We start from the raw sequence: 12,533 nt of genomic DNA, 5'->3' as shown, positions 1-12,533 counted from the left end.
TTCGTCGTTCACACCGCGGCGACGGATGAGGCGTCCAACCTGATCGCCAGGTTTTCGGACGAGTCCGCGTGGGACCTCTCAGTCAGTCCTACGTGACGGACGTGCCCATGCGCCCCCATATCCGTCATTTATTTGGGCTGGATATGAGGGTGCCGCTCAATCCGAGCATTTAAGGCCCGTTTAAGTGAGCCGTCTAAGTCACAAAAACTTAGACAAAAACATGATCGGTTAGTGACTGGGCAGTTTGCCCGGGCGTATAAGACGGGTTTAAAGCGCCCGGGTGTAGATGCTCTTAGTTAACGATGCAGCTGTTTTCCCTCAACAATGATGCAATTATTGAATTAATTTCCTCCCGGGCAACCTCCAGTGGCAAAGTGGTCTGCTTTCTTCGCAGTGCCCACTTTTCCGTTTTTGGCTAAAAAGAGTACTTTCTCCGTTTCTTTTTACTTCGCATATGAAATTTGGTCAAAGTCAAACTACATAAAGTTTGACTAAATTTGTATAAAAATATATAAATATATAAAATACTAAAACTACATAGTATAAAATACATTTTATTGTGCATCTGATAATATTGATTTCATATTATGAATGTTTATATTTTTTAATATAAAGTTAGTCAAACTGTACAAAGATTAACTTTGACCAAACCTTATATGCAAACTAAAAAAAAACTGAGGGAGTAGCAAAGAAGGAGCCGAGACTATAAATTAAAATGAACACCACGACCTTGACCTATTGAATGAAATTGGGAGTCACGCTCCTCAATTCGAACATGAAACGTCTTTGACCAATGCTAGCAACTGTCTGTGCCTTTGGGATACGAACTATGCCTTTGGGATATACTCCCTTCATTTTCTTTAGTCTACATATAAAATTTGATTTCACAGCTTAATTTGCACAGCTGGAGCATGTGAGTTTCCCGTTCCGAAGTTTGATCGGGCGGGCCGGCCTTAGATATATGTGCATTGATGAGCAAGCGACGCGAAGGAGATCGATGATACATGAGACAGGGATGGAGATACAGATGATCGATGCTTGCTTGCAAGCCACTACAAGTTTCACACGCTTCGTGCGTATTAATGGTTGTATACGTGTACTACGAAAGCTCAAGTCTACAATCCGAACAAGTTTTAGGCCTCTTTAGGTTTGTAGGAATTTTATAGAATAGGATTTCTATAGGAAAAATTCCTTCAGAGCTCTTTGGTTTGTAGGAATGAAATCTTATTCCTATGGAGGAATTCTTCCTATCCTTCACATTTCGTAGGAAAATAAACATTAGCCTAGATTCAATGAAAAAAATCCTATGATGTGAATCAAAGAGTATCTCCTTTTCAATTCCTATGCATAGGATTTGAGATGCATGTCATCTCATTTCCTATGACTTGTCTATTTCTATGATTTTCCAATCCTATGAACCAAAGGAGGCCTCAGCAGTTTTTAGACCCAAAAAGGAAAGCAAGTTTCTGCTGGCAAAAGCGAGTAATATGATTTGCACCGAACCAGAAAAGCAATCATGTTATGTTATGCGAGTGATGACTTCCGAGGGACAGAGTCACAGAGATATTGTATTATTTGCACCGGGAATATAGCTACGTGCCATGCACGTTGACCAAGTGCTGTCCATCGATCTATCGAAAATCTTGTTTTGACACGGTTAGAAATTTGTCCACATATATTGTGAAAACTGCATTCAGTCTAATTTGTCCTTTAATGTTTCATGAGTTTTTAGTTTTCGTGGCGTGGTCGATACATTTTCTAACCGTGTCAAAACATTCAGATCTTTCCACGGCCCATGGTTTTCCATGATCGAAGATCTCTCTCGCGTACAATTTCAGCCTCACTCCGTCTCAATCTCCTTGCCATACATGGCTACATGTAAAAGTCGACGCAAGAGCATAAAGTTTTTTCTCCCACATCCACATGCATAGTAAATGAGACAGTATTGGATCATTTTGCTATTGATTTCACATATTTTCCGCCATAAGAAATCAACAATTAACCGCCGTGATGGGTGAGGGGCGGGGTGGAGGTCTACGTCAATATACTACTTTAAGGTGAAATAGTCTGAAGAGTCATGCCACATAAGAAGATACAACCTTCAAAAAATTACAACAACCTTATCGGCGAGTCCAAATTAGGTGACGTATAATATGATCATTCTGAAAGTTACATAATCTGAATCGAACCGATTCCTAAAGGTGTTTCTCGTTTATAGCATCCAAAATCTTCAAGAGGGTGGGGAAGTCTAACGTACAGCCGACTAGATCCCTTTGCCTGCAGTAGGGAGGAAGCAAGCTCCAAATAGCGCCGAGGCCCCAGGAGCTAGGCGACTATATTTGTTTTCTCAGGATGAGTGGCTAGACGATTATAATTCCGAATGGAATACGGGCAAATGAAAAGAAAAGAGTGGTTATACCCTAAACTCTAAGCCATAAACCCACGTCGTTGGCAATATCATTTAGATACGACTACTCCAAGTACTTGTTACATAAATGCATTCATCTTTTCTTTTATGCGGGGGCCATAAATGCATCCATCAACCCATGATATTGGATACAAACGTGCATGATGTGCAATGACCCAAAACATGCAATAGTAACCGGTCTCGATATAGAAATGTGGTCAACCCAAGTTATCCCGATAAGGATTGAGTATATCTGCCATCTTTGCCAACCCTGTGACCAACATCCAACCATTTTGGGCCCAACCTCACTCCATCATTCACGCACGTACGCTACAAATTGCGCACACGTCACCCCCACCCCGCCAAATACAACGGCAACCGACAATCCAATCCGCAAACAGAAAAACTGATGATGGAACAGCAAATTCGTTCACATCTCCATCACAAAATTAATTAATTAACAAGGGAAACAAATCAGAGTCTTAGCCGTGCCAAATAGTCGCCGCGATTCACTGTCAATTCACTCCAAAATTACCGTCGCCTCTCGCCCGAAAAGGGCCAAACAAAACCCGCAGAAATCACCGCCGTCAATGCCACAATGTCCCGCCTGCTCCCCAAGACTCCAAGAGCCCGAAGCAACTTCCGACCCCTGTCTCCCGCTGCCTATAAAATCAACCGCCCATCTTCCTCGCTAAAACCCCAATCTTAGCGTCACCTCCCAGGCCAAAACCCCCCACCCACGCCCCGTCCCACTGACGCGACGCGACACGCGCGGAAAGCAACGCGCCTCCACCGCCCCCGCTCCCGCCCTCCCTCCCATACCGCCTCCCGCCCGTGCCCCGACGACGCAGCCACCCAGACGCGGCCAAAGCAAGGGAAAGCGGAGCCGTAGTAGGTAGTAGTACGCTCGTCGGCGGGGGCGGCGATGGTGTCGACGGCGCTGGACGCGATGGCGGGGACGGCGTGGGGGCGGTGGCTGGGGCTGGTGGCGGCGGTGTGGGTGCAGTGCATCTCGGGCAACAACTACACCTTCTCCAACTACTCCGACTCCATCAAGACGCTCATGGGCCTCACGCAGCTGCAGCTCAACGGCCTCTCCGTCGCCAAGGACGTCGGCAAGGCCTTCGGCCTGCTCGCGGGGCTCGCCTCCGACCGCCTCCCCACCTGGCTCCTCCTCGCCATCGGCTCCCTCGAGGGCTTCCTCGGCTACGGCGCGCAGTGGCTCGTCGTCTCCAAAACAATCTCGCCGCTGCCCTACTGGCAGATGTGCGTCTGCCTCTGCCTCGGCGGCAACTCCACCACCTGGATGAACACCGCCGTGCTCGTCACCTGCATCCGCAACTTCCGGGGCAGCAGGGGCCCCGTCTCGGGGGTCCTCAAGGGCTACGTCGGGCTCAGCACCGCGATATTCACCGACGTCTGCTCCGCGCTCTTCGCCGACGACCCGGCCTCCTTCCTCGTCATGCTCGCCGTCGTGCCCGCCGCCGTCTGCGCCGTCGCCATGGTGTTCCTCCGCGAGGGCCGCGTGGCCAGCGCCGACTCGGGCGGGGACGAGGCCGACGCGCGCGGCTTCGCGGCCATCAGCACGCTCGCCGTCGCCATCGCGCTCTACCTCCTGGCGGCCGACCTCACGGGCGTGGGCGGCGGCGGGGGGCTCGTCTCCACCGTCTTCGTGGCCGTGCTGATGGTGCTCCTCGCCGCGCCCGCCGCCGTGCCCGCGTACGTGGGCTGGACGTCCTGGATGAAGTCCCGCAAGGCGGCCAACGCCGACGCCGAGGACGCGGCCGCCCCCCTGCTGCTCGACTCCAAGGAGGCGACGCAGCCGCAGGGCAACGGGGAGGCGGAGGAGGCTCGCGGGCCGCGGCTGGGGGAGGAGCACACGATCGCGGAGGCGCTGTGGTCGGTGGACTTCTGGGTGCTCTTCTCGTCGTTCCTGATGGGCGTGGGCACGGGGCTGGCGGTGATGAACAACCTGGGGCAGATGGGCGTGGCCATGGGCTACACCGACGTGTCCATCTTCGTCTCCATGACCAGCATATGGGGCTTCTTCGGCCGCCTCGCCTCCGGCACCATCTCCGAGCACTTCATCAAGTACGTTACGTTACCACTCTTCCCCTCCTTTACTCGCCATGATTGCTCGCCGCCATTAATTCCCTGCCGTTCAAGTAGTACGACCTCCGTCCGTGGTACGGTACGGATCTGGGGCCGTATCTATATCTAGTTTGCTCACAATTGAATCGAACCCCACCACTCGATCGCACGTGAACGTTCTTGGCCAAAAATCAAATAAATTAGAATAAAAACGCATAGACGGCGCAGAGATTTCGTGGCCGTTGCTTTCAGATGAGATAATGCGCGGCCTCGGTCGTGTGAGTGAGAAGTACACAAGAGGTCTGAGAAGAATGGGGCCGGCGCCTCCATACAGCCGTAGTGGTGTCCGCGGGAGGGATTGGGATCTTTCTAGATGTAGAAGGATTATTTTGTGCATAATCTTTCTTAGGCACCGCCATGTTCTGGTTAAAGCTGGACTAAAATGGCCGCGGTGGTGGTGGTATCTTAAGTACGAAGGAGACGGCAAAGTGGGCTATTCTAGGAGAGTAAAGTGAGCGGCAGGTGATTTTTTTTATTTATTTAGGCAAAAAGACATTCACCGACGCCAGGATTATTTACAGAAACCCCAGATGTTCGACAAAGTGCTGCCGATAAAAGTAAAAAAAAATACTAGTAGTTGCAAGTTTAGCAGTGGGGGACTTTTGAACGGACAAAACAAGCCCTTGGAGCATAGAAAAGTGGGCGTCAACTTCGTGGAGGAATTTGCGACCGCACCTCCTGTACGGGTATAGAAGTGTCAACTTGTGTGTGCAGTGTATGGGGGCGCCTTTTACCGGTGGGCGACGCGTCCCTTTCACGCTTTTTGGTAGAAAGAAGCAGAGATATTTTATTATGCCTGATAGGCTGATAGCTATGGCCAATTCTGTTTGTTTCATATGGGTTCGGTTCAGTTCAGTTCAGTTCAGTTCAGTAGTAGGTGGTGGTTTCTCAGCACCAAGATCGCATAAATCGTGCCTCAACTTGCTACTACCTCTTGTATAAATGAGCTGGTTGTTTTCGTCATGTTTTTATTAGTGGGAAGGGGGTTAGCCCGGTTGGACAAGAACAAAGAGCGCATCATCTTTAATCTGCGTGTCGCAGTCTGAAAAGAATTTGTGAAGTTCAGATTGCTACTAGTACTACTATGAACTATCGTTATTTTTCGATCACTAATGATGTAGTACTGTCCAGGTCGATCAATATGTAAATGAAGATGACGTTTGCAACCATTAGTAATCTGTTCATGCCATTTTCTGACAATCTCTAACCATGGGAAACATCGATCACTGACTGAATTTCTTGCTTTTCGACCACGCATAGAAATATTGGAAACATCGATCACTGACTGATTTTCTTGCTTTTCGATCACACATAGAAATATTCAGAACATCGATCACTGTCAATCAGTATGCGCAGAGATCCAGAAACTCAGATTGCTATCATTATTGCTCGCTTTTCGGTCATCATTATGTACTTTCCAAAGTGAATATATATAATGAAGTCTCTTTGCAACCTAATCTGTTCATTTCTGTTTCGAAAAAAAATGTCAATTTCTGACAGTGTATACTGAATTTTCCAGGACGAGGGCGCTGCCGCGGCCGGTGTGGAACGCGGCGTCGCAGGTGCTCATGTGCGCGGGGTACGTGGTGATGGCCTTCGGCATGCCGGGGTCCCTCTTCGTGGGGTCGGTGGTGGTGGGCGTCTGCTACGGTGTGCGGCTGGCGGTCACCGTGCCCACGGCGTCGGAGCTGTTCGGCCTCAAGTACTACGGCCTCATCTACAACATCCTCATCCTCAACCTGCCGCTGGGATCCTTCCTCTTCTCGGGCCTCCTGGCGGGGCTCCTCTACGACGCGGAGGCCACCAAGGTGCCCGGCGGCGGCAACACCTGCTCCGGCGCGCACTGCTACCGCCTCGTCTTCGTCGTCATGGCCGCCGCCTGCGTCGTCGGCTTCGGCCTCGACGTGCTCCTCAGCCTCAGGACCAGGCGGGTCTACGCCAAGATCCACCAGGCCAAGCGGGCCAAGAGGTCGGCCGCCGCCGCGCAGAGGGTGAGCTAAGCTGGCCGGCCGGTAGCCGCCTCTCTTCTCAGAGAAACTCAGCTGGCTGCACAGCTAGCACCTACGTACTAGCAGTTTTTCAGACTGATGAAGAGCAACAGCGTCTGCACTGTAAAGTTTTGCGCAGCAATGTACATGCCTTGATTCTTTTGGGCAAAGATGGATAGTATATAGATTCAATTGGTATACTGGATGATATATACTGTATGCTACTATGGCTGTGCAATAGATTGATGCAGAGGCCGGTGGTAGCTCCTTCATTCTCTGAAAACAAACAGATTGTGTACTGCCAGGGAAGTTCATAGTTCAAATTCGAACTAAAACCAGGCCAAGTATTTCCGAACGGAGGTAGTAGTATATTTGTGTTTGTAGCCTGTTCGGCATAAGAGCTCGCATCAATTCAAGTGCATTTCTTTTCCTCGCCTGTCTGTCTGTTATTATCTGTGCTCGGCTCAGTACATGGAATTAAAAAGTGCTTTCAGGATCACATAGCTGATTCCAAAGGAAGTGCTGTTTGTGAGCTGCTGAATTCAGTGCTCTGCAGACTGCATCCTTCTCCTTCAGCTAATAAGGTAGATAACATTGCAGCTGTTGTAGCAAGGAAGGAGTGACAGTGTGCTTCTGAAACTACATCGTGGTTCCCCCCAAGCCTAATCACTGCTTCCTGGTTTTGCAAGCACCAGTAGCACCCTGTGGTTGGTGGTGGTGATCTGGAAAATTACCCTGATGAATGTCTGAAGTGAAGTGATTGAGCTATATTTGATTCTTAACCTGACTTTTCCTCCACTATTAACACTTCAGTCTGAGATTTTTGCTGTGAGGTTTCATATGATTTTGAGACAACTGAGTCCCATTATCTGCTGGATTGTTTTGTCTCTGTTTCTATGTTCAACTATCCACTCTGAATTTCATTGCAAGGGAGAAATATCCTGTCTCTGTTGGATTGAGCTATATTTTTACAAGTGGATGCTGACAAGATAAAGAGCTTAATTTTTGGGGTGGTTCATGATGTTAATATCTCGCGCACCCCTGTCATAATCTTCAGAGCTTCTAGCGGCTCACAATGGGTTCAGATATTATTCTGAAGTCTATTTATCGTCCTCTTTTCACCCGTCTAGTCCTAACAAGGTACGTACATCATTGGCGCTTCACCATAAAGCACTTGTTGAAATTTCCTCCCAGATACTTTCAGCAGATTTAACACTGAGATTAAGACATGTCGATCATAAAGTAGAAAATGGCATACTTGAAAATAAACAACATGTTTTCTGATGTTGGGTCCTATATATTCTTGCAAACATTCCTCTGTATGAGCATACCAAAGAATCTCCTATTTTATACCTATTAGTGAAGAGCTTTCATTCTCACCTGCAGCATAATCTACTTATGCGCACAAATGTATGGGAATATTTTTGAATTTGGGTTTGCTCTTCAGAGAAAATAAACAAATACTCTAATGAATTGTTTGTTATGTCACTGACTGTCATATTAATATAGACTCGGTTTTTCTTTTTATTAGTGCAAGTATATCTTTGGTACATTCCTGAGTGTTATATAAAGCTAGGCTAGTTATTTTCTGTAGGGAATATAAAGGTGCTGTCTACCGCAACGTCAACTCAGGAGGCTAAGATATTTTCGAAAAATGGCTTGAAGATTTTGTTTTTAAACAGCTACTCTACATATATTGTCTGTTTATTGACTTCAGAGGCTTCTGTGGTTGTCCACAAAGCTTTATGATGGTCTGGTCACTAGGAAATGAAACGCAGGAAACAGATAGGCTTGCTCTGTTGGTACTAGGTACCATATCAAGAAAATAAAATTATAATCATTTCTCGAGAATCGAAATGCTTTTAGGCCGTATATAACTGTTATCCCTTCGACCATGCAAGCATTTATCATCGGTCAAATAAGGTCAGCTCCAGATCAAGTCTGCAATATTATTTCGTGACCAAGCCTGCAGTTTGCTTATTGCTGAAAACTGAATATTTAGAATAATTCCGTAAAAAAGATCCATCAAGCTCCACTGATTGATGTATCCTTTTCTGAACTATTTCTCCTGGTTGGTCAATCTACTGTACTTCTTGTGTCTGTATTCAGTCAAACTTTGCTTACTTTACTGCCTATCAGGAGGTGATCATTCTCCTTCTCTTTTTTTTTTTGCGAGATATTCTCCTTTTCTTCTGAGGACCATATCTTGCTGGGCCACCCAAAACCTTTTGAAATTAAGATATGTATCCCATATTGGATCCTACTCCTTCAGCTATAGTCCATGCGGAACCATAACCTGAACAAGGGCAGATAGCACTGCAGTTTCTGTAGCAGGGGAGGAGTGGCAGTCCTTCTGAAACTAAACTTTTTCACTCAGGGCTGATTGCTGGTTCCTGGTTTATTAAGCACCAGCAGCCTTGAGATTGGTGGTGATCTGAAAACCTACCTTGATGAAGGGATGGTATCTCGAGTGAATTGATTGAGGTGTATTTGATGCTCGAAGCAACCTTTCCTCCACGATTAACATTTCAGTCTCTTGAGATTTTTGCTGTGAGGTTTCATATGGTTTTGAGACAACTGAGTCCCATTTCCTGCTGGATTTTCTTGTCTCTATTCCTATGTTCAATCAACCACTCTGAGAAATATCTTGGCTCTCTAGGTTGATATTCACATCCTTCCCTTTGTCTGCAAGAGAGATATTGACATGCCTTCTAGATATCGTGCCCGAAACAGTGAAACTGTGCAAGCTGATTCGACGCACGGTTGGTAACTCGGTACAAGTGGACGCTGACACGATAAAGAGACTGATTTCTCAGGGTGGTCCATTGATGCTTCTTAATAGCGCGCCCCTGTCATAATCTTCAGAGCTTTTGACGGCTCGCAACGGGTCAAGATATTATTTTTGAAATTCTATTTATCGTCATCTTTTCATCCCTTCAGTACAAACAAGGTACATCACTGGCACTTCAACCATAAAGCACAGGCTGGAAAATATTTGCACCGTCGAAATTTCCTCGCAGATGCTTTAAGCAGATTTAACACTGAGACTGAGACAGGTTGATCGTTAAGTAGAAAATGACGTTACTTGTAAGTAGACACCACTTTTGCTTAACTTGGTTCTCTGTTTTCTTTATGGAATAGATGTTTTCTGCTGTTGGCCTTCATATACTTTGGAAACAATTACCTGTCTGAGAATACTGAGGAATCTGCTATTGTAGATCTGTCAGTGAACTTCATGCTGCCAAGCTGCTGCATAATCTACCGGCACGAACAATCGTATGAGAACATCTTCGGAATTTAAGTTTCGTCTTCAGCGAAAGTAAGCAAATACTCTGAAGAATTCTTTGTTATGTCACTGTTATGTTAATCTAGACCTGGGTTTGATTTTTATTAGTGTAAGTATTTCTGTGGGTACGTTCTTGACTGATCTATAAAGCTAGACCAGATATTTTCTGTAGGTAATACGCACGTGCTATTACTGCAACATCAACTTTAGCAGGCGTATTCCTAGCAACTTTTACTTAAGATATTTTGGAAAATATACCTCCAAAAGAAAAAAAGGAGCTACCAATATTGTTTGTCTATAATTTATTTCACAAGCTTGCCTACGAAAAGAAATGCAGGAAACAACTAGGCTTGCTGTGCTGGTACCATATGAAGGAGCAGAAAATTTTAACCACTTCTCAGGCATCGATCTGCTTTTTGAACATATATTGTTGTCATCTCTCTGGCTGTGCAAGGATTTAGGGCATGGCCAATGGGCCACGCTGGACGGGCGCCCCATGTGCCACCTCCTCCTGCCGAGTGCCACATCAACCAAACCTGTGGCTTGCAGATCGAAACGGGCTCCTGCAGAAGAACTCGCTTCTTCGCTGACGAAACCAACGAGGCGGCCGCTGGGGCGACGCGGTGGGAGGTCCGTCGCTCCGCTCGATTCGGGACCACACTCGCCCAACAAAATCCCGCGAGCGAGAGGGGAAGGGCGCGAAAGAGAGAAGGGAAGGGCGGGAAGGGGAGAAGAGAAGGGCGCGAACCAGGGAGCGGAGGCGCGGCGCGCGAACAGAGAGTGACCGACAAAGGGATGTGAAGCACCTCAAGAACCATTGGTACAAAACAACAAAGAAGGTAACCTCTTTCAATGGCTGCTATAACCAGATGAGAGATACCTATGCGAGTGGCCGGTGTGATAAACAATTGATGCAGCAAGCGCTAGACCTGTACCAAAGCCGCAATGGGCACCAGTTCCTGTATGTGCATTGGTGGGAAGCTGTGAAAGACAGCCAAAAGTGGAAGATTCATGTATACACAGAAGGAGATGGAACAAAGAGGTCAGCACCAATACCAACTGAGAATGCTCAGCGTCCCCCAGGAACAAAGAGGGCGAAGAAAGCTACAGGAAAAGATAAGGAAGCACCTACTGAGATGAATAACATGAAAGAACAGATTGAGGCCTTTCTACAAGCACAAGCTGATGCTAAGGAGCGAACTGCTGAGATGATGGAATTGCAGAGTCGACTATCTGCTCAGAAGGTAGAAGCTAATCGACTTGCATATGAGGCAGCAAAGGAGAGGACAGTGGCCAAGTTAGCAGAGGAAAGAACAAAGTTGTTTGACAAGTTCACAGATATGTTGAATGCTGACACAACAAGAATGGAGCCATGGGCAAAGGAGATGCATATGAAGGCTGTTACAAGATTGGGGGATCAACTTTTCAGGGAGGAATAGAAGGTATGTAATATTCCTGTGTGTGTCATATTCCTTTGTTCTCCATCTTGATTCCTATCATATTCCTGTGTGTATCCTATTCTTGCATTTTCCTATTCCTGATCTAATTTTGTTCTCCCTGTAAGGTATGAGGTTACTCCTTCCCTTGCCTCTTCTTGTTAGGATTAATAACTTAGAACACATACCACTTGATGTACTTTAGAAACAAATGCTAGAATCTGCATGTGTTCGTTACGAAGTCCACATATATGTTCCACTAAAAGTCTGCACTATTGTTTTTGAAATATGCATTGTACTCAGAAATCTACACTGTACTGTACCCAGAAATCTGCACTATTGTTTTTAAAATATGCATTGTACTCATAAATCTACACTGTACTGTACCCAAAAATCTGCACTATTGTTTTTGAAATGCTATTTTTTAATTAGAATGATGGTTGTGCTATAAAACTCACCTTCAGTTTTTAAAACTGTAGTTGCACTACAGCAGGATACTTGTACTATTGTCAGTTGCTCCATGCAAATTTAACAGGGAATGCTCTAGCCAAACCAAATGGCCAACTTAGAAAAAATCTGTGTTTTCGACATGCTTGTTATTATACTCTAACTTGTGGCTTGCTTCTCGTGTAGATGTTCTACATATATGTCAAAAAAAGCGGATTTCATGTGCCAGGAAGCGTAGAAGATGTGAGATTTTTTTTTTGGAATGAGAAGAATCAAAGGATACAACAAAAAATTCAGTCTGAAATTTGATTTGTGTGTTTACAAATCTTTCCTTTATGGGTATTTGAAACCTTAAGATTATTCTGTTACTATGGGATTTTGTAGTGTCATGGACAAGACATACTGACACTGTTTGCATATCAAGATTGTTGATTTTTGTTTGGAAATCAAGTTGTTCGATAACTTTCAGTGTGTATGCTTGTTGATATAGTGTGTATGCTTGCTGATATTGTTAATTCAAATAGATTCTGGTATTGTTTAAATGTAGTGGAGGTTTCATGTGTTGGAAAGGAGGTGAGAGAGAAAAAATAAGATGATGACATCACATAGAGTAGCTTCCATTGGGTGATAGTGGCATACAACAATAGCTTCATTCAAATTTACCTATGTGGATGGCTGGGGCAGCACCAAGGTGCTGCCTCCATTGTACATGCCCTTATAGTGACAACTGATTACCTCACGTAAAAAGATCTATTAAGCTTTACTTGTCAATATATGCTTTTATGAAGCCTGAAGTCTTACTTGGAGCCTTGGGTTTT

At 45.9% G+C, this 12,533-nt stretch overlaps 2 protein-coding genes across 2 annotated transcripts; both read left to right on the top strand.

Moving 5' to 3' along the window:
• Window positions 1–3,131: 3,131 nt before the first annotated feature.
• LOC119302666 (protein NUCLEAR FUSION DEFECTIVE 4-like) lies at window positions 3,132–6,982 on the top strand. The gene is made up of 2 exons (XM_037579712.1): window positions 3,132–4,498; window positions 6,078–6,982. Exons 1-2 carry the CDS (start codon window positions 3,333–3,335, stop codon window positions 6,556–6,558), a joined length of 1,647 nt encoding a protein of 548 aa, XP_037435609.1. The 5' UTR covers window positions 3,132–3,332; the 3' UTR covers window positions 6,559–6,982.
• A 3,633-nt stretch (window positions 6,983–10,615) lies between these two features.
• LOC119302665 lies at window positions 10,616–12,088 on the top strand. The gene is made up of 2 exons (XM_037579710.1): window positions 10,616–11,274; window positions 11,902–12,088. The coding sequence occupies exon 1, from the start codon at window positions 10,702–10,704 to the stop codon at window positions 11,269–11,271; it is 570 nt and encodes a 189-aa protein (XP_037435607.1). The 5' UTR covers window positions 10,616–10,701; the 3' UTR covers window positions 11,272–11,274; window positions 11,902–12,088.
• Window positions 12,089–12,533: the final 445 nt, after the last annotated feature.

This window comes from Triticum dicoccoides, chromosome 5A (assembly GCF_002162155.2).
Source record: "Triticum dicoccoides isolate Atlit2015 ecotype Zavitan chromosome 5A, WEW_v2.0, whole genome shotgun sequence".
Taxonomy (NCBI): domain Eukaryota; kingdom Viridiplantae; phylum Streptophyta; class Magnoliopsida; order Poales; family Poaceae; genus Triticum; species Triticum dicoccoides.
Note: the sequence above shows the minus strand (reverse complement) of the source record. Positions and strands in the feature narration are given on the sequence as shown.